This window comes from Triticum urartu, chromosome 5A, assembly GCF_056163025.1.
Source record: "Triticum urartu cultivar PI428250 chromosome 5A, HENAU_Tu73, whole genome shotgun sequence".
NCBI lineage: Eukaryota > Viridiplantae > Streptophyta > Magnoliopsida > Poales > Poaceae > Triticum > Triticum urartu.
This window is the reverse complement of record NC_141877.1, coordinates 593392111-593415751: the sequence shown is the minus strand read 5'-3', so window position 1 is coordinate 593415751 and position 23641 is coordinate 593392111. Positions and strand designations below refer to the sequence as shown.

Genomic DNA, 23641 nt, shown 5'->3' with positions numbered 1-23641 from the left:
ACATGTTCTCAATTTCAAGGGCTCGATCAAGGGTCACCGAGTGCTCAACCGCAACAAGGCGTGTGGGCATTTGACACTGATGGCCGACTACTTTGCCCTGATGCACTATTCGCTAACCATTTTCGCTGGCGTTTTCGAATGCGCAAGACTGTTTTTGATCATTTGTACCATGACGTCCGGTCCTACGATGACTACTCCATCCTGAAGAAGGATGCCGTGGGAACGATTGGCTTCTCTGGTTACCAGAAGTTTTCGGCCACACTCTGGATGCTTGCATATGACACGGCCGCTGATCCGTGGGACGAGTACCTACGGATGTCTGAGAGCATATGCGAAGATGCCATGGTCATGTTTGCAACTACCGTGGTCGAGGTGTTCAGACTTCAATACCTGAGAGAACCAACTATGGCAGACACCGAGTCGGCTCCTAGCAATCTCAGAAGCAAGAGGGTGGCCAGGTTTGCTTGGATCTCTTGTCTGCATGCATTGAAAATGAAAGAATTGCCCAAAGTCTTTACAAGGGCAATATTAGGGGCACGTTAAGAAGCCCATCATTCTTGAAGCAGTTGCATCAGAGGATCTTTGAATTTGGCACGCTTTCTTTGGCGCTCGGGTCTCACAATGACAATGTGCTGCTCGATCGCGTTGTTTGCGAGGCTGACTGAAGGAAAAGCTCCTCCTTGCCACTATACTGTCAATGGACATGAGTATAACTTAGGCTACTATTTGGTTGACGGTGGCTATCCTTCATGGGCTATCTTTGTCAGCACCATCTCAAACCCAGTTGGCCAGAAAAAGGCTCTTTACCCAAAGACAATAAGCAGCTACTCCCTCCGTTCCTAAATATTTGTCTTTTTAGAGATTTCGAATGGACTATTACATACAGATACATATAGATATATTTAAAAGTGTAGATTCACTCATTTTGCTCGGTATGTAGTCGCTTGTTAAAATCTCTAGAAAGACAAATATGTAGAAACGGAAGGAGTAGAAAGGATGTCGAGAGGACATTTGGAGTTCTTTAGGCCCGTTTTGCAGTTGTTCGTGGACCTGCAAAACAATGGGATTCGGAGACCTTGTGGAGGTGATGACATGTTGTATGATCATGTACCACATGATCGTCGAGGATGAGGGTGACAATGCTGTCTCAGCTTTGAAATTTGAGAACATGGTCATTCTATTCAACTTCCGGACCAGAACCCGGCCACATTTGAGGAGTTTGTTCAAATGCATCAACAAATTCGGCATCGATCAACTCACGAGAAGCTCAACGAATATCTGATTGAGTATCAGTGGGCGATAAAAGCGAACAACAATATTGGGATGTAAATATTTGAACTTTTTAAAATTTGAAATAGTGTTGCAAGCGGCTATTTGAATTTATGTGCCCTTTGTATGCGGCTATTTGAATTTCTGTGTCCTTTACGTGCAGCTACTTGATCATGCAGACTGAGAGAAAAAGCGAAAAACTAGATGTATCCGACTATGGTTAGGTGACGTCCTTATGTCCTGTTCATGGATTGGCCCCCGCGGACGGATACGGGAGGATTTGACAGGAGAGACAGTTGACGAGGAATAGTACTAGTACTACCTCGACGCATTGCACCAGACCGCGCGATCACCAACGTCGCGCCCTCGACTTGCACGTGAACGTACGTGCGCGCTGAGCACACGCTGACGCCAGCCATTTCCCGTCGCTTTGGCCCCGTCCAACGCCATTTCATAGCTAGCGAGGCGCCCGGCTGCCGCCCGTATAAAGGATAGAGTAATAGCCGGGGCTCAGTGTCCGTGCGCGCACTTGGTGAGCGACTGGTGCTCGAGGAGGAAGGTCGACCGGGTGTGGACTCTGTAGAGAGAGAGAGAGAGAGAGAGAGAGAGAGAGAGAGAGAGAGAGATGGGGTCGCTGAGGAAGGATGCGGCGGCGGCGGCGGGGGAGCGGGTGGTGCTGGCGGTGAACGGCGCGCGGCACGAGGCGGCCGGCGTCGACCCGTCGATGACGCTGCTGGAGTTCCTCCGCACGCGCACGCCCGTCCGGGGGCCCAAGCTCGGCTGCGGCGAAGGTGAGCAGAGCACCACCCCCGAAAACTCGATAGATTCATCTCCGGCGGCTAGCTCGTTACGGCGTGTGTGTGTGTGAGACAGAGAGGATCTTTGGCTGAGTAAGCGGATCGAGCCAGATCGACTGAACTCTGCATACGTGCACGTAGGGCCTCGCGCCACGTGCGCACCGATTCCAGGTCCCTCTCGTCTCGTCTTCGCCTAGGTTAGGCAGCCCTACGCTATCGTTCATCGTCTCGTCGCGTACCCATCGCCCAGGTAACCCTCCTTTCCGGTTTATAAGACTTATCTTAAAATTTTAGTTTTTTTATTGTATAAAGCTCAACTTAATTATTTCTCATCACATGTTTAAACTTCAAAATGCATTAAATTATTGCATGCAAGTATTAAGAGAAAACTGGTCAATGCATGCATGCATTGCAATTAATGCATTCATAAACATAATTTTTTTTAAAAAATAAAAGTATTAATTGGATGCTTTTGCAAACTAAAAAAATATTCCACCACTCATCATCTATCTTGGTTTGTGAGATTTTTAAATTGAGCCTTATAAATCGGAAAGGAGGGAGTAGGTAAATAGGATCAATCATACCTGTGGTAGGCATGTATCTGCTTTTCTTTCTCTGTTTCTTCTCTTCTTATGGCGCGAGTGGCGAATCTAAGGGCGAGGCTTCGCATGGCTTGAGCCTATCCTCAAAAATCGTGAATTAATATTTTACTACTAAGCCTCAGGCTATTTGGCAGGCCTAGTCCAAGTAAAATAGATGCAGCCGGCTCATCTAAGTCAACTAAGCCACGCAGAGCCTACCCTACATTTCCATCCTAGATTTGCTGCTGTATGGCGCCATCCGTTTATATTTCTTCTTCTGGCAACCCTCTTGCCTTCTCCGGCCTCGGTGTGGATAGCGTAGCATGCGACGATCTGATAACGGAGATCGCAAGAAACACAAGCGGAGACCACATGTTATACATGCTCCGTCTTGCATTTTTTTAACACATCATAGATGCAGACACTCATACATACACATATACATTTATCCATATGAATGCATGCACATACATCCTATCTTATGAGCATCTTCAAAAAATTGAGTTGTCACATCATCTTTATACTGACGAAGACACTACAGACGACTTTCGTAGCCGATGGACCGTCCGTCTTTTTTCACTAAGCACATCGCCGAAAAGACTGAAATATATCAAAGAAGAATAAAAAAAAATGTAAGCACCAATAACAAGTCAAGAACTTAAACCCTGATAATCTGGTTGCACCACAAAGAATCTAATCATCTCTTGCATAGATACTTCTGTTGCTTGCCGGACGGAGAGGATCTAGGGACTAACTTTCCAACCTATTAACACTTCGACAACAGACAATCGTATTAGCCGCTGCTCCTTCAGTTTGACAGCGGTCCATAAGTAAATAATTCAACCTGCTCTCCAGTATATAACTCAATTTTTGTGTGGAAGATACTGGATTCTTCTTCTTTTTTGCGGATCACCTAGTAGTATTCTTCCGAACGTTCAATGTGTTTTTTTTTTCTTGATATGCCTACGACTCGTGCAAAATGGTAAATGCCAATATATTATCAATCAACCATCAACAATTAGATACATCCATTTAAGGGACAAGTAATATGAATCTGAGGGAGTAGAAACATGACAAAAAACCCTTGCTCAACAATGACACTGCACGTTACTTTCATTACACTCAGGCCTAGCGATGGTATGGAGATATAGTATCTTTTTAAATTTTATTTGGGATAGTTTATAGTATTGATTAAAAAATGGGTAAGCTGGATAATTGGTTCTTTACGGTCACTCAGGCATGATGGAGACAAAATGATAGCCCGCCGTTGTACTTTTCTTTTCTCGTAGTGGAGTAGGAATGCAATGCAATCATACACCCATCCTAAATCACTGGACCATGACTCTCTGATTTGTAATTTTGTTAATTTTTCTGTTTGGTGGTCAGGTCCCATGTGCAACCGACGATATTAGAAACTTTTGGCACGTGCTTCAGTTTGCTCTATAGCGATATTTCTAATCAGTATTCCCTCCGTTTACTTTTGTAAGTCGTTTCAGACAGCTCAAAATGGGTTGTTTTGCACATTGTCTGAAATGTCTTCAAGGTCTTATAAAAGTGAACAGAGGGAGTAGTAAACTTTAGCCTATATCAATTTGACAGATGCTTTTGTAGTTACATTGATGTTTATATAGATTCACATCACTCTCCATAAATAGCCAATAAACGAGGTAATTTAATGGGACCATGTGCTTCACGATTGCCTTTTTTTAGTTCAGACATTATATAGTCTTCCACTTTCCCCGCAAAAATAAAAATAGTCTTCCACTTGTTTTTCTCATATAGCTGACAAGAAAAAGGAAAGAAAAGAAAATAGTACTATGAAATTATCGTACCACGAAAAGAGAATATGCTTCCCTAACTAAATGTGCAAGTTGCCAACTTTAGTAAAAAAAGGTTTGCGTCATTATGAGTACACATGAACAATTGATTACATTTTCGCACAACTCATGATTTGATTCCCAAACTTTGAGACAATGAAAATTTTGGTACCTGTATGAAATATTTTCGTAAATATGTCAGTAATAGTCAAAATTTGGGTGAAATGTTTCCAAACTTGATTAAAATATAAGTGATTTTTAAAAATGTGAATATCTATAAATTATATATTTAAATTATTTTTGGAACAACTAAAACTAAAATAAATATCGTTTTTAAATTCCATTGAACTTAGTGAAGAATTTAAAATTGCAAGAAAAATATATCAGACTCTTTTTGAACTATTTTAGACTATTATCAAAATTATTTGATTTTTGAAGTTTGTGTTTTTTATTGTGTAAAAAAATATTGAAATAATAATATTTGGATTGTCCATCAACTGAAAAGCGAAACACAGATCGAAAAATTAATATAACCAACAATAATACATGGCCTAACATCTGGGTGGATTGACGACTTAGGAAAAAAAAAACACCACTCATTGAGAAGCCTGACTGAAGGCACGAGATACTTTTGGGCCTATCGTTGGCATGCACGAGTGCCCAGCCCACTGCAGCCCAGTCGACGAGCAGACCAGACCTTCTTCGTTCCCGATTCTTCGATCCCCTCTAGAAAAAAGCAAATCCAATGCCCATTACGCTCCCGATTCAGCCACGCTAGGGTACGGAGGTCGCACGGCGGAGACGGGGAGGCGGCGTTGAGGTCCAGCAGCCAAGGGCGACCCATCCCCCATTCTGCGGCGGTGCGGCCATGCTCCAGGGACCTAGCTGCGGCGACCCAGCCAACGAGCACCGCACAGGCACCGCGCACTAGTAATTCCTTTCTTTGCCCTAATCGCACTTCACGGCATCATCTCAGATTCTCAATAGCAGTTTCCCTATAGGCTATAGAAATCTGAAATTCGCAGTTAGCGATTTGGTAGCATGAATTGTCAGTCAATTGTTTCGTTACCAAGTTTATAAATTGCAATTTAAGTAGATTTGGTTTTCAAAATGAGAAAGTTGTGACGGCTCCCGGGTGCCAGTAAAATAATAATAAAAAATCTGAAACTTTGCAACATCAAAGATGATCAAACTTTGGTTCTTGCAAGTTTTCATGCCAAAATATAGAGAAAGGTGTACGAACGAGTTTTAGATTTCAGTGCTAAAAATGCTCAAAACTTCAAGCACTGAATTTTTTCGTGTGTAGAGCTCCTCCAATGATTTTTTGGCATGAAAATTTGCAAGCGCCTACAAAGTTTGATCATCTTTGATGTTGCAAAGTTTCAGATTTTTTGTTTTTCTTTTCTATTTGTTTTGATTTCACTGTTCATAGAGGGTGGCTCCCGGGAGCTGAAAAACCACTCTTTCAAAATACATTCATATTGTTTGGAATTGAGATGGTTCTCAAAATAATTGAGTTAATGCCTATTGAAATACTGCAGTCGGAACTTGAAGAAAGGAAAATTGTGCTCTTCTGTAGCTTGGCCTGCCCAACCATTTGTGTAGCCGGCAATGTTTCTGATTTACAATGTCATGTTGCTGCGTGCAGGTGGATGCGGCGCATGCGTAGTTCTCATTTCCAAGTATGATCCGGCCACGGACGTGGTGACTGAGTTCTCAGTGAGCTCCTGCCTGACGCTCCTCGGCAGCCTCAACCACTGCTCCGTCACCACCAGCGAGGGCATTGGCAACACTCGCAATGGCTACCACCCCGTCCAGCAGCGCCTCGCCGGTTTCCATGCCTCCCAGTGCGGTTACTGCACTCCCGGCATGTGCATGTCCATCTTCTCTGCCCTCGTCAAGGCCGACAAGACCAGCGACCCCGCCCCAACACCGGGATTCTCCAAGCTCACCTGCTCCGAGGCCGAGCATGCCATCTCCGGCAACCTGTGCCGCTGCACCGGCTACCGGCCCATCCTCGACACGTGCAAGAGCTTCGCCGCCGACGTCGACCTTGAGGATCTCGGCCTCAACTCATTCTGGAAGAAAGGCACCGACCCTGCCGACGTCGACAAGCTGCCAGAATACTCCAGCGGCGCCGTCTGCACCTTCCCTGAGTTTCTCAAGTCCGAGATCAAGGGTCAAATGAAAGATGCTCCAGTGGTGAACGCCGGCGAAGATGGCTGGTACCATCCCAAGAGCATAGGGGAGCTCCATACCCTCTTTGACTCCGACTGGTTCGATGAAAACTCCGTCAAGATCGTGGCGTCAAACACTGGTGCCGGAGTGTACAAGGATCAAGACCTATATAAAAAATACATCGACATCAAAGGGATACCAGAACTTTCGGTCATCAACAGGAGCAACAAGGGGGTGGAGATCGGGGCAGCCGTGTCCATCTCCAAAGCCATCGAGATCTTCCTGATGGTACACCGGTGTTTAGAAAGATCGCCAGTCATCTCAGCAAGGTGGCCTCACCGTTCATCCGCAACATGGGGACCATCGGCGGGAACGTAATCATGGCGCAGAGGCTGCCATTCGCTTCAGACATCGTCACTGTTCTTCTCGCCGCGGGTTCGACTGTCACAATCCAGACTGCTTCCAAGATGCTGTGCCTAACACTGGAGGAGTTCTTGGAGCAGCCTCCCTGCGATGCCAAGACCATACTGCTCACCATATTTGTCCCTGATTGGGGTTCAGACAATATCCTCTTCGAGACCTCTCGTGCAGCTCCCAGACCATTCGGCAATGCTGTCTCCTATGTGAATTCTGCATTCCTGGCAAGGACTTCAGGGGATGCAGCCTCAGAGGGGCTCATAATTGAAGATATATGCCTCGCATTTGGCGCTTACGGCGTCGATCACGCCACTCGGGCTCGGAAAGTTGAGGAATTCCTGAAGGGGAAATCAGTGAGTGCACCGGTTATACTTGAAGCAGTTCAGTTGCTGAAAGATGTTATCTCGCCGTCAGAAGGCACCACACACCCTGAGTACAGAGTCAGCTTGGCTGTCAGTTTCTTATTCAGTTTCCTCTCTGCACTTGGTAACAACCTGAATGCTCCCAATGGTTCATGTGCTAATGGCCCCGAGAAGCATGGTAAGGTTGCCAACGATGACTTGCCTATTCGCTCAAGGCAAGAACTGGTTTTCAATGACGAATACAAACCTGTCGGCAAGCCGATCACGAAATCCGGGGCCGAGCTGCAAGCTTCTGGTATACTCCTACACTCTGATTCCATTTTTTTATTTAGCTTACAAGTGTTTACTTATATTAGTTTGTACTCTTGAATTACAAGCGCTAGTAGTACTTCAACCTTATAATTTATGTCCTGGCACTGAACTTCTTAGATTTCTGTAGCTTGAACAAGATTGTTTGGGTTTTCTTTTTATTCATCTTTGGTACACTGCTTCAATCATGCTGAACCATTTGAAATGCTTCATCCCTGAATGTATTTCTTAAAAAAAAATGTTGGCACATCTAACTTCTGTCCTGAAACATGGGCTTGACGGTATTCCTTCTTGATTTCCAGGGGAGGCTGTGTATGTTGATGACATCCCTGCTCCCAAGGATTGCCTCTATGGAGCATTTATCTACAGCACACACCCTCATGCCCATATAAAAGGTGTCAACTTCAGATCATCTTTGGCTTCAGAAAAGGTCATCACAGTTATCTCCGCAAAGGACATTCCTGCTGGTGGAAAAAATGTTGGGTCCGGCTGGGCGATGCTAGGACACGAAGCTCTTTTCGGCGATCCGGTTTCTGAATTTGCTGGTCAAAATATTGGCATCGTGGTACCTACTTCTGAACCGCTTGAACTCAATTTCAGGAAAATGCATAACCAGTAGTATATTTTTACCCTGAATTTTAAGAGGTCATTTGAACTTATCGCATCATCATGTTCCTTGCCATCACTCAGATCGCTGAAACACAGAAGTATGCCTATATGGCAGCGAAGCAAGCTATCATCGAGTATAGCACCGAGAATCTTGAGCCGCCAATTCTGACAATAGAGGACGCCATCCAACATGACAGCTACATCCCTGTTCTCCCATTTCTTGCTCCTCAGCCAGTTGGGGACTTCGACCAAGGGATGTCTGAAGCAGATCACAAGATCCTATCAGGAGAGGTACACACTTGATATTTAGGAGGCTGGATTCTTAGATTCAGACAAGGCCCAAATATTGACACCTAGTAACTTTTGTTAATTTCCGACAGGTGAAACTTAAATCGCAGTACTACTTCTACATGGAGACGCAGACCGCATTGGCCATCCCTGACGAAGACAACTGCATCACCGTCTACGTCTCGACGCAGCTACCGGAGATCACGCAGAATGTCGTCGCGGACCTCCTTGGCATTCCCTACCACAATGTTCGCATCATCAGCAGGAGAGTTGGAGGTGGCTTTGGTGGAAAGGGAATGAAAGGAACCCATGTAAGTGCCCCACTGTGTAACCCAGGAGATTCACATATTTATGAAACTGATCATGGAGAAATTGTTGTGTTCTTCAGGCTGCATGTGCGTGTGCGCTTGCTGCATTCAAGCTTAGGCGCCCTGTCCGGATGTACCTCGACCGGAAGACGGATATGATCATGGCAGGAGGGCGTCACCCGATGAAGGCGAAGTACTCCGTCGGGTTCAAGTCGGACGGCACGCTCACAGCGCTGCATGTCGATCTCGGCATCAACGCCGGGATATCACCGGACTTAAGCCCGTTGATCCCGGCTTACACCATCGCTTCTCTGAAGAAGTACAACTGGGGCGCCCTGGCCTTCGACATCAAGTTGTGCAAGACGAACATGTCGTCCAAGTCGGTGGTGCGGGCGCCCGGCGACGTGCAGGGTTCCTTCATCGCCGAGGCCATCATCGAGCACGTCGCATCCGTGCTCGGGTCCGACACCAACGTTGTCCGAAGAAAGAACCTTCACAGCGTCGAGAGCCTCACGAAGTTCTACAGCGACTCTGCGGGAGACGCCCCGACATACAGCCTCGTGGGCATCTTTGACAAGCTGGCCTCGTCGCCGGAGTACCGGAGCAGGGCAGAGGCTATTGAGCGGTTCAATGGCGGGAGCAGGTGGAAGAAGCGCGGCATCTCGTGTGTGCCGATCACCTATGAGGTGACCCTCCGGCCAACGCCGGGGAAGGTGTCCATCCTGAACGACGGCTCGATCGCTGTGGAGGTCGGCGGCGTGGAGATCGGGCAAGGGCTGTATACCAAGGTGAAGCAGATGACGGCATTTGGGCTAGGGGAGCTCTGCCCTGACGCCGACAAACTCCTTGACAAAGTGCGTGTCATCCAGGCCGACTCGCTGAGCATGATCCAAGGCGGCTTCACCGGCGGGAGCACCACCTCGGAGAGCAGCTGCGAGGCGGTCAGGCAGGCGTGCACCGTGCTCGTCAAGCGCCTCAAGCCCATCAAAGAGGGCCTCGAGGCGAAGTCCGGTGCGCTGGTGCCATGGAGCACCCTGATCGCCCAAGCGAACATGGCAAGCGTGAACCTGTCGGCGCACGCCTTCTGGACGCCAGACCCAGCCTTTGTAAAATACATCAACTATGGAGCCGCCGTCAGCGAGGTGGAAATTGACGTGCTGACTGGGGGCACGACGATCCTGAGAAGCGACCTTGTGTACGACTGTGGGCAGAGCCTGAACCCGGCGGTGGACCTCGGCCAGGTGAGCTCGCCGCCGATCAGCACATCCACTTGCTATTGCTGAAGATCGTTGTAATCTGAATTCATTTTTGCTGGATGGATCAGGTGGAGGGCGCGTTCGTGCAAGGGGTGGGGTTCTTCACGAACGAGGACTATGCGAGGAACGCCGACGGGCTGGTGGTGAACGACGGCACCTGGACGTACAAGATCCCCACGGTTGACACCATCCCTAAGCAGTTCAACGTGGAGCTCATTAACAGCGCGCGCGACCAGAAGCGGGTGCTCTCCTCCAAGGCGTCCGGCGAGCCGCCGCTGCTGCTTGCGGCGTCGGTGCACTGCGCAATGCGGGAGGCCATCAGGGCGGCCAGGAAGGAATTCAAGGCCAACTCGCCGCTGACGTTCCAGATGGACGTGCCGGCGACCATGGCCGACGTCAAGGAGCTGTGCGGCCTCGACGTCGTCGAGAGGCACCTTCAGAGCCTCACTTCGGCCGCCGCCAGCGCCGCAGTGAAGGCGTGATCGTATTTGCATGTAAATTGTGTCGAAACGTGGGCATATGTACTGCTGTAATGACACGATGAAGGTGTGGGACGCTGAACAATGTCCGTGTTTTGAATCAGAATGATCGAATCCCTTGATCGATGGTTACAGGCCTCCTTTTATATGTATCGAAGAGACATGACGATCCCTCGAGGAGGCGTCGGTTCCACGAGATCGAAGGGAGGCGTCGGTTGCGGGACAAACCGCAACGACGGTTTGGGCAAGGGGAGATTTTCCCCTAATTACAGAATTATTTTTAACACTTCCCCTAATCTACACTTGACCATGTAGATCATCTTCACGATTGTCCGGAAAGCTCTATCATCTCAAAAGATTCTCCTTCAAAAGTTCTTCATAAAATCTTTGATGAGATCCTGAAACATATACTCACAAAGAAAGATAGCATAATGTGATGTTATTAAAATAAGGATATCTCAAGAAAAGACTCCCCCTGACACCTGTAAGTCCTTAAGTCTTCGCATACCAATTCCATGAACACGTTTCTGGAACGTAGAATTTGGTAGAGACTTGGTAAATAAATCAGCAAGGTTGTCGCATGATTTGACTTGCAGAATGCTTATTTCCCCGCTTTTCTGAAGATTATGGAGAAAAAACTATTTAGGAGAAATATGCTTGGTGATATTACTCTTGATGTATCCTGTTTGCATCTACGCAACACAGGCCGCATTATCTTCATAGATAACGGTAGGTGATTTTATCGAACCCATTCCACATGACTGTTGTATGTGGTTTATCATTCTGCGAAGCCATACACATTCGCATGTTGCTTCAAATAACGAAATTATTTCAGAATGATTGGTAGATGTTGCCACCAGAGTTTGTTTCGAAGACTTCCATGATATAGCAGTACCACCATGTAGGAACACGAAGCCAGTCTAAGATCTGGCATTATGGGGATCAGACAAATAGCCGACATCTGCATATCCAATCACATCAGAGTCTTGATTTTTCTGGAACTGGAAAAATAGGCCAAAATCCTTTGTGCCTTGGAGATATCGAAAGATATTCTTCACTCCAGACCAATGACGTTTGGTGGGAGCTGCGCTATGTCTAGCAAGTAGATTCACTGCAAATGCAATATCAGGTCTTGTGCAATTTGCAAGATACATAAGCGCTCCAACAGCACTAAGGTATGGAACTTCAGGTCCCAACACCTTTTCTCCATCATCCCTTGGTCTGAACGGATCTTTCTCTACGTCTAGAGATCGAACCACCATGAGAGTTTTAGATGAATAGGATTTGTCCATATTGAATTTCTCCAATATTTTCTGGATACAGGCAGATTGGTGTACCATGATTCCTGAGGGAAGGTGCTCAAGTTGAATACCTAAGGAAAATTTGGTTTTACCCAAATCCTTCATCTCAAATTCCATCTTTAGGTGATTGCGTGCTTCATCAATGTCTGGTGTGCTGCCGATGATGTTGAGATCATCAACATACACAGAGATGATGCAAAATCCTGTAGAGGACTTCTTGATGAAAACACATGGGCAATCAGCACTATTGGAGTAACCTTTCTGAAGAAGGAACTCACTGAGTCGGTTGTACTACATCCGTCCCGACTGCCTTAAGCCATATAGTGACTTATTCAGCTTTACACAATACATGTTGTGTTTCGCATTTTTATCCGGGACAGAGATTCCATCAAGAACCTTCATATATATGTCTGAATCTAGTGACCCGTAAAGATATGCGGTCACGACGTCTATCAACTGCATAGATAGATGGTTTTGCACTGCCAAAGATATAAGATATCGGAAAGTGGTTGCAGTCATTACTGGAGAATATGTTTCAGTGAAATCAATGCCGGGTTTCTGCGTGAAACCTTGTGCTACGAGCCTTGCTTTATATCTCACCACCTCATTGTTCTCATTCCGTTTCCGGAGAAAAACCCATTTGAATCCGACAGGGAAAACACTGGGAGGTGTAGGTATTGCTTTAGTGAATACCTTTCTTTTGTTAAGTGATGCAATTTCTGCTTGGGTTGCATCCTTCCATTTAGGCCAGTCGGAGCGCTTTTGGCACTCAACGATAGATCTTGGATCATGATTAGTGAGAAGGGTATCTGCAATCTTTTCAGCAAAATATATGTCGACAGTCGTAGTCTTACGATCAAATGATTCTCCAGAATCAACATAGTTGATGGAAATTTCCTGCACCCCTAGTGACTCTTCGTGATTTCCCAATACGATCGAGTCTGGGTGTTCCGATGTCCCAGTTAGTTTGTGTTGGGGAACGTTGCAAAAAACAAAAATTTTCCTACGAATTCACCAAGATACAGCTATGAGTTCATCTAGCAACGAGTGATTGGATGCATCTACGTACCTTGTAGATCGCGAGCGGAAGCGTTCAAAGAACGGGGATGAGGGAGTCGTACTCGACGTGATTCGAATCACCGAAGATCCTAGCACCGAACGGACGGCACCTCCGCGTTCAACACACGTACGGTCAGGGTAACGTCTCCTTCTTCTTGATCCAGCAAGAGGGAAGGAGAGGTTGAGGAAGATGGCTCCAGCAGCAGCACGACGGCGTGGTGGTGATGGAGCTGCAGTACTCCGTCAGGGCTTCGCCAAGCGCTATGGAGGAGGAGGAGGTGTTGGAGAGGGAGAAGGAGGCAACCAAAGGCATGGGTGAAAAAGCCCTCCTTCCCCCACTATATATAGGAGGGCCAAGGGGGGGGGGGCGCCGGCCCTAGGAGATCCAATCTCCTAGGGGGGGCGGCGGCCAAGGGAGGTTTCCCTCCCCCCCAAGGCACCTAAGGGTGCCTTCCACTAGTGGGACTCCTCCCCTTTGGAAACCCTAGGCGCATGGGCCTATTGGGGCTGGTGCCCTTGGCCCATGTAGGCCAAGGCGCACCCCCTACAGCCCATGTGGCCCCCCGGGGCAGGTGGCCCCACCCGGTGGGCCCCCGGGACCCTTCCGGTGGTCCCGGTACAATACCGATAACCCCGAAACTTGTCCCGATGGCCGAAATAGCACTTCTTATATATAATTCTTTACCTCCGGACCATTCCGGAACTCCTCGTGACGTCCGGGATCTCATCCGGGACTCCGAACAACATTCGGGTTACTGCATATACATATCCCTACAACCCTAGCGTCACCGAACCTTAAGCGTGTAGACCCTACGGGTTCGGGAGATATGTAGACATGACCGAGACGACTCTCCGGTCAATAACCAACAGCGGGATCTGGATACCCATGTTGGCTCCCACATACTCCACGATGATCTCATCGGATGAACCACGATGCCGAGGATTCAAGCAACCCCGTATGCAATTCCCTTTGTCAATCGGTATGTTACTTGCCCGAGATTCGATCGTCGGTATCCCAATACCTCGTTCAATCTCGTTACCGGCAAGTCACTTTACTCGTACCGTAATGCATGATCCCGTGACCAGACACTTGGTCACTTTGAGCTCATTATGATGATGCATTACCGAGTGGGCCCAGTGATACCTCTCCGTCATACGGAGTGACAAATCCCAGTCTCGATCCGTGTCAACCCAACAGACACTTTTGGAGATACCTGTAGTGCACCTTTATAGTCACCCAGTTACGTTGTGACGTTTGGTACACCCAAAGCACTCCTACGGTATCCGGGAGTTACACGATCTCATGGTCAAAGGAAAAGATACTTGACATTGGAAAAGCTCTAGCAAACGAACTACACGATCTTGCGCTATGCTTAGGATTGGGTCTTGTCCATCACATCATTCTCCTAATGATGTGATCCCGTTATCAATGACATCCAATGTCCATAGCCAGGAAACCATGACTATCTGTTGATCAACGAGCTAGTCAACTAGAGGCTTACCAGGGACATATTATGGTCTATGTATTCACACGTGTATTACGATTTCCGGATAATACAGTTATAGCATGAATAAAGACAATTATCATGAACAAGGAAATATAATAATAATGCTTTTATTATTGCCTCTAGGGCATATTTCCAACAGTCTCCCACTTGCACTAGAGTCAATAATCTAGTTACATTGTTATGAATCGAACACCCATGGAATTCTGGTGTTGATCATGTTTTGCCCTAGGGAGAGGTTTAGTCAACGGATCTGCTACATTCAGGTCTGTATGTACTTTACAAATCTCGATGTCTCCATCTTGAACATTTTCACGAATGGAGTTGAAGCGACGCTTGATGTGCCTTGTCTTCTTGTGAAACCTGGGCTCCTTGGCAAGTGCAATAGCTCCAGTGTTGTCACAGAAGAGTTTGATTGGCCCCGACGCATTGGGTATGACTCCTAGGTCGGTGATGAACTCCTTCACCCATATTGCTTCATGTGCTGCCTCCGAGGCTGCCATGTACTCAGCTTCACATGTAGATCCCGCCACGACGCTCTGCTTGCAACTGCACCAGCTTACTGCCCCACCATTCAACATATACACGTATCTGGTTTGTGACTTAGAGTCATCCAGATCTGTGTCGAAGCTAGCGTCGACGTAACCCCTTACGACGAGCTCTTCGTCACCTCCATAAACGAGAAACATGTCCTTTGTCCTTTTCAGGTACTTCAGGATATTCTTGACCGCTGTCCAGTGTTCCTTGCCGGGATTACTTTGGTACCTTCCTACCAAACTTACGGCAAGGTTTACATCAGGTCTGGTACACAGCATGGCATACATAATAGATCCTATGGCTGAAGCATAGGGGATGACACTCATCTCTTCTTTATCTTTTGCCGTGGTCGGGCATTGAGCCGAGCTCAATCTCACACCTTGCAAAACAGGCAAGAACCCTTTCTTGGACTGATCCATTTTGAACTTCTTCAAAATCTTATCAAGGTATGTGCCTTGTGAAAGACCTATGAGGCGTCTCGATCTATCCCTATAGATCTTGATGCCTAATATATAAGCAGCTTCTCCAAGGTCCTTCATTGAAAAACTCTTATTCAAGTAGGCCTTAATGCTGTCCAAAAGTTCTATATCATTTCCCATCAAAAGTATGTCATCTACATATAATATGAGAAATGCTACGGAGCTCCCACTCACTTTCTTGTAAACGCAGGCTTCTCCATAAGTCTGCATAAACCCAAACGCTTTGATCATCTCATCAAAGTGAATGTTCCAACTCTGAGATGCTTGCACCAGCCCATAAATGGATCGCTGGAGCTTGCATACCTTGTTAGCATTCTCAGGGTCGACAAAACCTTCCGGCTGCATCATATACAGTTCTTCCTTAAGATAACCGTTAAGGAATGCCGTTTTGACGTCCATTTGCCATATCTCATAATCATAGTATGCGGCAATTGCTAACATGATTCGGACGGACTTCAGCTTCGCTACCGGTGAGAAAGTCTCATCGTAGTCAACCCCTTGAACTTGTCGATAACCCTTAGCGACAAGCCGAGCTTTATAGATGGGCACATTACCATCCGCGTCTGTCTTCTTCTTAAAAATCCATTTGTTTTCTATGGCTCGCCGCTCAACGGGCAAGTCAGTAAAAGTCCATACTTCGTTTTCATACATGGATCCTATCTCGGATTTCATGGCTTCTAGCCATTTGTCGGAATCCGGGCCCGCCATCGCTTCTTCATAGTTCGAAGGTTCACCGTTGTCTAACAACATGATTTCCAAGACAGGGTTGCCGTACCACTCTGGTGCGGAACGTGTCCTTGTGGACCTTTGAATTTCAGTAGGAGCTTGATCAGAAGTATCTTGATCATCATCAATAACTTCCTCTCTAGTCGGTGCAGGCACCTCAGGAACATTTTCTTGAGTTGCGCCATTTTCCGGTTCAAGAGGTAATACTTCATCAAGCTCTACTTTCCTCCCACTTACTTCTTTCGAGAGAAACTCTTTCTCTAGAAAGGACCCATTCTTGGCAACAAAGATCTTGCCTTCGGATCTGAGGTAGAAGATATACCCAATAGTTTCTTTAGGGTATCCTATGAAGACGCATTTTTCCGATTTGGGTTCGAGCTTTTCAGGTTGAAGTTTCCTGACATAAGCATCGCATCCCCAAACTTTTAGAAACGACAGCTTAGGCTTCTTCCCAAACCATAATTCAAACGACGTCGTCTCAACGGATTTCGACGGTGCCCTATTTAAAGTGAATGCGACAGTCTCTAAAGCATAGCCCCAAAAGGATAGTGGTAAATCGGCAAGAGACATCATAGATCGCACCATATCTAATAGAGTGCTATTACGACGTTCGGACACACCATTACGCTGAGGTGTTCCAGGCGGCGTGAGTTGTCAAACTATTCCACATTTTCTTAAGTGTGTACCAAACTCGTGACTCAAGTATTCTCCTCCACGATCTGATCGCAGGAACTTGATTTTCCTGTCACGTTGATTTTCAACCTCACTCTGAAATTCCTTGAACTTTTCAAAGGTCTCAGACTTGTGTTTCATTAAGTAGACATACCCATATCTACTCAAGTCATCGGTGAGGGTGAGAACATAACGATAGCCACCGCGAGCCTCAACACTCATTGGACCGCACACATCAGTATGTATGATTTCCAATAAGTTGGTTGCTCGCTCCATTGTTCCTGAGAACGGAGTCTTGGTCATTTTACCCATGAGGCATGGTTCGCACGTGTCAAATGATTCATAATCAAGAGACTCTAAAAGTCCATCAGCATGGAGCTTCTTCATGCGTTTGACACCTATGTGACCAAGGCGGCAGTGCCACAAGTATGTGGGACTATCATTATCAATCTTACATCTTTTGGTACTTACAATATGAATATGTGTAGCATTACGCTCGAGATTCATAAAGAACAAACCATTCACCATCGGAGCATGACCATAAAACATATCTCTCATATAAATAGAACAACCATTATTCTCGGATTTAAATGAGTAGCCATCTCGAATTAAACGAGATCCTGATACAATGTTCATGCTCAAACTTGGCACTAAATAACAATTATTGAGGTTCAAAACTAACCCCGTAGGTAAATGTAGAGGTAGCGTGCCGACGGTGATCACATCGACCTTGGAACCATTCCCGACGCGCATCGTCACCTCGTCCTTCGCCAGTCTCCGTTTATTCCGCAGCTCCTGCTGTGAGTTACAAATATGAGCAACGGCACCGGTATCAAATACCCAGGAGTTACTACGAGTACTGGTAAGGTACACATCAATTACATGTATATCAAATATACCTTTGGTGTTGCTGGCCTTCTTGTCCGCTAAGTATTTGGGGCAGTTCCGTTTCCAATGATCCTTCCCTTTGCAATAAAAGCACTCCGTCTCAGGCTTGGGTCCATTCTTTGACTTCTTCCCGGCATCTTGCTTGCCGGGCGCGGCAACTTCCTTGCCGTCCTTCTTGAAGTTCTTTTTACCCATGCCCTTTTTGAACTTAGTGGTTTATTGACCATCAACACTTGATGTTCCTTCTTGACTTCTACCTCTGCTGATTTCAGCATAGCAAATACTTCAGGAATGGTCTTTTCCATCCCCTGCATATTGAAGTTCATCACAAAGCTCTTGTAGCTCGGTGGAAGCGACTGGAGGATTCTGTCAATGACCGCGTCATCCGGGAGATTAACTCCCAGCTGAGTCAAGCGGTTATGTAACCCAGACATAGTGAGTATGTGCTCACTGACAGAACTATTTTCCTCCATCTTACAGCTGAAGAACTTGTCGGAGACCTCATATCTCTCGATTCGGGCATGAGCTTGAAAAACCATTTTCAGCTCTTCGAACATCTCATATGCTCCATGTCTCTCAAAACGCTTTTGGAGCCCCGGCTCTAAGCTATAAAGCATGCCGCACTGAACGAGGGAGTAGTCATCAGCACGTGTCTGCCAAGCGTTCATAACGTCTTGGTTCTGTGGGACGGGTGGATCACCTAGCGGTGCTTGTAGGACATAATCTTTCTTGGCAGCTATGAGGATGATCCTTAGGTTCCGGACCTAGTCCGTATAGTTGCTGCCATCGTCTTTCAGCTTGGTTTTCTCTAGGAACGCGTTGAAGTTGAGGACTACGTTGGCCATTTGATCTACAAGACATATTGTAAAGATTTTAGACTAAGTTCATGATAATTAAGTTCATCTAATCAAATTATTCAATGAACTCCCACTTAGATAGACATCCCTCTTCTAGTCATCTAAGTATAACATGATCCGAGTTAACTAGGCCGTGTCCGATCATCACGTGAGACGGACTAGTCAACGTCGGTGAACATCTTCATGTTGATCGTATCTTCTATACGACTCATGCTCGACCTTTTGGTCTTCTGTGTTCCGAGGCCATGTCTATGCACATGCTAGGCTCGTCAAGTCAACCTAAGTGTATTGCGTGTGTAAATCTGTCTTACACCCGTTGTATGTGAATGTTAGAATCTATCACACCCGATCATCACGTGGTGCTTCGAAACAACAAACCGTCGCAACGGTGCACAGTTAGGGGGAACACTTTCTTGAAATTATTATGAGGGATCATCTTATTTACTACCGTCGTTCTAAGCAAACAAGATGCAAAACATGATAAACATCACATGCAATCAAATAATAATAGTGACATGATATGGCCAATATCACATAGCTCCTTTGATCTCCATCTTGGGGCTCCATGATCATCTTGTCACCGGCATGACACCATGATCTCCATCATCATGATCCCCATCATTGTGTCTCCATGAAGTTGCTCGCCAACTATTACTTCTACTACTATGGCTAACGCGTTTAGCAATAAAGTAAAATAATTTACATGGCGTTTCTTAATGACACGCAGGTCATACAAAAAATAAAGACAACTCCTATGGCTCCTGCCGGTTGTCATACTCATTGACATGCAAGTCGTGATTCCTATTACAATAGCATGAACATCTCATACATCACATATAGATCATTCATCATTCATCACAACTTTGGCCATATCATATCACAAAGCACTTGCTGCAAAAACAAGTTAGACGTCCTCTAATTGTTGTTGCAAGTTTTACGTGGCTGAAGTAGGGTTCTAGCAAGAACGTTTTCTTACCTACGTGAAAGCCACAACGTGATTTGTCAACTTCTATTTACCCTTCATAAGGACCCTTTTCATCGAATCCGCTCCAACTAAAGTAGGAGAGACAGACACCCGCCAGCCACCTTATGCAACTTGTGCATGTTAGTCGGTGGAACCGGTCTCACGTAAGCGTACGTGTAAGGTTGGTCCGGGCCGCTTCATCCCACAATACCGTTGAAGCAAGATAAGACTAGTAGCGGCAAGAAAGTTGACAACATCAACGCCCACAACAAATTGTGTTCTACTCGTGCAAGAGAACTACGCATAGACCTAGCTCATGATGCCACTGTTGGGGAACGTTGCAGAAAACAAAAAATTTCCTACGAATTCACCAAGATCCATCTATGAGTTCATCTAGCAACGAGTGATTGGATGCATCTACCTACCTTGTAGATCGCGAGCGAAAGCGTTCAAAGAACGGGGATGAGGGAGTCGTACTCGACGTGATTCGAATCACCGAAGATCCTAGCACCGAACGGACGGCACCTCCGCGTTCAACACACGTACGGTCAGGGTAACGTCTCCTTCTTCTTGATCTAGCAAGAGGGAAGGAGAGGTTGAGGAAGATGGCTCCAGCAGCAGCACGACGGCGTGGTGGTGATGGAGCTGCAGTACTCCGTCAGGGCTTCGCCAAGCGCTATGGAGGAGGAGGAGGTGTTGGAGAGGGAGAAGGAGGCAACCAAAGGCATGGGTGAAAAAGCCCTCCTTCCCCCACTATATATAGGAGGGCCAAGGGGGGGGGGGCGCCGGCCCTAGGAGATCCAATCTCCTAGGGGGGGCGGCGGCCAAGGGAGGTTTCCCTCCCCCCCAAGGCACCTAAGGGTGCCTTCCACTAGTGGGACTCCTCCCCTTTGGAAACCCTAGGCGCATGGGCCTATTGGGGCTGGTGCCCTTGGCCCATGTAGGACAAGGCGCACCCCCTACAGCCCATGTGGCCCCCCGGGGCAGGTGGCCCCACCCGGTGGGCCCCCGGGACCCTTCCGGTGGTCCCGGTACAATATCGATAACCCCGAAACTTGTCCCGATGGCCGAAATAGCACTTCCTATATATAATTCTTTACCTCGGGACCATTCCGGAACTCCTCGTGACGTCCGGGATCTCATCCGGGACTCCGAACAACATTCGGGTTACTGCATATACATATCCCTACAACCCTAGCGTCACCAAACCTTAAGTGTGTAGACCCTACGGGTTCGGGAGATATGTAGACATGACCGAGACGACTCTCCGGTCAATAACCAACAGCGGGATCTGGATACCCATGTTGGCTCCCACATACTCCACGATGATCTCATCGGATGAACCACGATGCCGAGGATTCAAGCAACCCCGTATGCAATTCCCTTTGTCAATCGGTATGTTACTTGCCCGAGATTCGATCGTCGGTATCCCAATACCTCGTTCAATCTTGTTATCGGCAAGTCACTTTACTCGTACCGTAATGCATGATCCCGTGACCAGACACTTGGTCACTTTGAGCTCATTATGATGATGCATTACCGAGTGGGCCCAGTGATACCTCTCCGTCATACGGAGTGACAAATCCCAGTCTCGATCCGTGTCAACCCAACAGACACTTTCGGAGATACCTGTAGTGCACCTTTATAGTCACCCAGTTACGTTGTGACGTTTGGTACACACAAAGCACTCCTACGGTATCCGGGAGTTACACGATCTCATGGTCAAAGGAAAAGATACTTGACATTGGAAAAGCTCTAGCAAACGAACTACACGATCTTGCGCTATGCTTAGGATTGGGTCTTGTCCATCACATCATTCTCCTAATGATGTGATCCCGTTATCAATGACATCCAATGTCCATAGCCAGGAAACCATGACTATCTGTTGATCAACGAGCTAGTCAACTAGAGGCTTACTAGGGACATATTATGGTCTATGTATTCACACGTGTATTATGATTTCCGGATAATACAGTTATAGCATGAATAAAGACAATTATCATGAACAAGGAAATATAATAATAATGCTTTTATTATTGCCTCTAGGGCATATTTCCAACAGTTTGTGCACACTGGAACTGGGTTGTGGAGGTTGCCCTTCCATTGGGTGTATACTACCCATCAGGTGTTTGTCAACGTTGAGTTGACCTGCATTTACTGACTCCGAGGTTTTTCTCCTCGATTTCCTTTGCTTCTAGCGCGTCAGAAACCCCTCTTTTTAGGAATAGGGAGTTGAGTGGTTTTTATTGGTACCTCCACTCTTTCTGGCGCGTTTCTGGCCGGGTTTAAGGATTTTGTAACACCTTTCAAATCAGTAAATAAATCTGGCAGATTATTTGCAAGATGTTGCAAATTAATGATCTTCCGAACTTGAAGTTCGGTCTCATGGGTACGTGGATCAGAGGATGAAATGGAATGAGCATTCCAATCAATTTCCGGGCATTCTTTCCGGTACTTGAAATCTCCCCCTAATGCCGGAAAATGTTCCTCATTAAATATGCAATCAGCGTGACGGGCTGTGAACAGATCCCCAGTCAGGGGTTCCAGGTACTTAATAATCGACGGCGATTTGTACCCCACATAGATCTCCAACTTCCTGTGTGGGCCCATAGATGTCCGCTGTGGTGGTGAGATCGGGATGTATGCAGCACATCCAAACTTACGCAGATGGGAAATGCTTGGAGGATTCCACGTACCAATTCCAGAGGGGAAGAACTGTGATATGCAGTTGGCCTCAATTGTATCAAGTCAGCAGTGTGTAAAATGGCGTGACCCCAACAAGAGGTTGGCAAGTTGCAATTCGTCAACAAAGGTCTTGCAATGAGTTTGATCCTCTTAATCAATGCTTCAGCCAAACCATTTTGTGTATGGAGATATGGAACAGAATGCTGAACTTCAATCCCCAAAGCCATGCAATAATCATTGAAAGCACGTGAGGAGAATTCTGCAGCATTGTCCATTCGAATTGATTTAATTCGACTTTTAGGATAATGGGCTTGCAACTTAATGACTTGTCTCATTATCTTGGCAAATGCATAGTTTCGTGTGGATAGAAGACACACATGTGACCATCGTGTAGATGCGTCAATCAGAACCATGAAATACCGAAAAGGTCCAGATAATGACTGAATGGGACCACAATTGTCTCCTTGAATACGTTCAAGGAACTGAAGTGGTTCAGCTTGTATTTTGAGGTGTGAGGGCCTCAAAATTAGCTTTCCCGTGGCACAAGATGTGCACACAAAATCAGAAGATTGAGGAAATTTTGACTCAAGCAAATTATGACCAATGGAATTGCTAGTAATTTTTCTCATCATCCCTATTCCAGGATGGCCTAGGCGATCATGCCAGGTTTGGAATGCGTTAACATTCTGAAAAATTACTTTGTATGCAACATGTTCCACGGGTTTGATGTACGTATAGTACAAACCAGACGATAGAGAAGGAATTTTCTCATGTACCTTTTTGCCATATCCGTCATCTTTAGTAAAGAGTAGATACTCCTCTTTGTTGTCTTCATGGGTTTCAATATGAAAACCATTTTTACGGATATCTCGATAACTGATCAGGGTACATGCAGAATCGGGATACAGTAAAGCATCCTCAATTGTCACATATGTACCACTTGGGAGGGTGAATATGGCACGTCCAGTACCAACAATCACAGTATCGCGTCCAGCGATAGTTAGAATATCTCCATTCGTCTTTTTTAGAGTTTGGAAATATTTCATCTCCCTCAGTATGGAGTTTGTGGCACCACTGTCCACAAGGGATAATTCCTCTTCCATCGGATTGTCCCCGTAGAAAACTATATAAAACAAAGAATTTTCAATAAGAAAACCTCATAGTAATATATAGAATACAATCTTTATTATATCAAATGTGCTGATACAATACAATATAAAGACAACAACAAACTTATGTTCTTATTACAATCATCACAAATGGACATAATTAAGTAGATTACTAAGGAGATTGAGGGA

At 46.2% G+C, this 23641-nt stretch overlaps 2 protein-coding genes across 4 annotated transcripts; both read left to right on the top strand.

Moving 5' to 3' along the window:
• The first annotated feature begins 1759 nt into the window (after positions 1-1759).
• LOC125510935 (putative aldehyde oxidase 2) lies at positions 1760-10866 on the top strand. 3 transcript variants are annotated; one of them, XM_087521938.1, is made up of 7 exons: positions 1760-2060; positions 6113-7716; positions 8033-8295; positions 8421-8630; positions 8720-8938; positions 9016-10176; positions 10260-10866. In XM_087521938.1, the coding sequence occupies exons 2-7, from the start codon at positions 6996-6998 to the stop codon at positions 10671-10673; spliced, it is 2988 nt and encodes a 995-aa protein (XP_087378064.1). In that variant the 5' UTR covers positions 1760-2060; positions 6113-6995; the 3' UTR covers positions 10674-10866. The 3 variants fall into 3 exon arrangements, with proteins under 3 accessions (XP_087378064.1, XP_087378066.1, XP_087378065.1); XM_087521940.1 differs by lacking the exon at positions 1760-2060 and adding an exon at positions 2208-2316; XM_087521939.1 differs by lacking the exon at positions 1760-2060 and adding an exon at positions 5049-5394.
• Positions 1895-6928, top strand: LOC147973156 (indole-3-acetaldehyde oxidase-like). The gene is made up of 3 exons (XM_087524589.1): positions 1895-2060; positions 6113-6781; positions 6864-6928. The coding sequence occupies exons 1-3, from the start codon at positions 1895-1897 to the stop codon at positions 6926-6928; spliced, it is 900 nt and encodes a 299-aa protein (XP_087380715.1).
• Positions 10867-23641: the final 12775 nt, after the last annotated feature.

Coding starts and splice junctions, on each gene's coding strand:
- LOC125510935 (XM_087521938.1), top strand. CDS start 6,996: ATGGGGACCATCGGCGGGAACGTAATCATGGCGCAGAGGCTGCCATTC. Junction 8,939..9,015: donor AGGGAATGAAAGGAACCCAT/GTAAGTGCCCCA, acceptor TGTGTTCTTCAG/GCTGCATGTGCGTGTGCGCT. Junction 10,177..10,259: donor CGGCGGTGGACCTCGGCCAG/GTGAGCTCGCCG, acceptor TGGATGGATCAG/GTGGAGGGCGCGTTCGTGCA.
- LOC147973156 (XM_087524589.1), top strand. CDS start 1,895: ATGGGGTCGCTGAGGAAGGATGCGGCGGCGGCGGCGGGGGAGCGGGTG. Junction 2,061..6,112: donor CAAGCTCGGCTGCGGCGAAG/GTGAGCAGAGCA, acceptor TGCTGCGTGCAG/GTGGATGCGGCGCATGCGTA. Junction 6,782..6,863: donor GATCGTGGCGTCAAACACTG/GTGCCGGAGTGT, acceptor GGTCATCAACAG/GAGCAACAAGGGGGTGGAGA.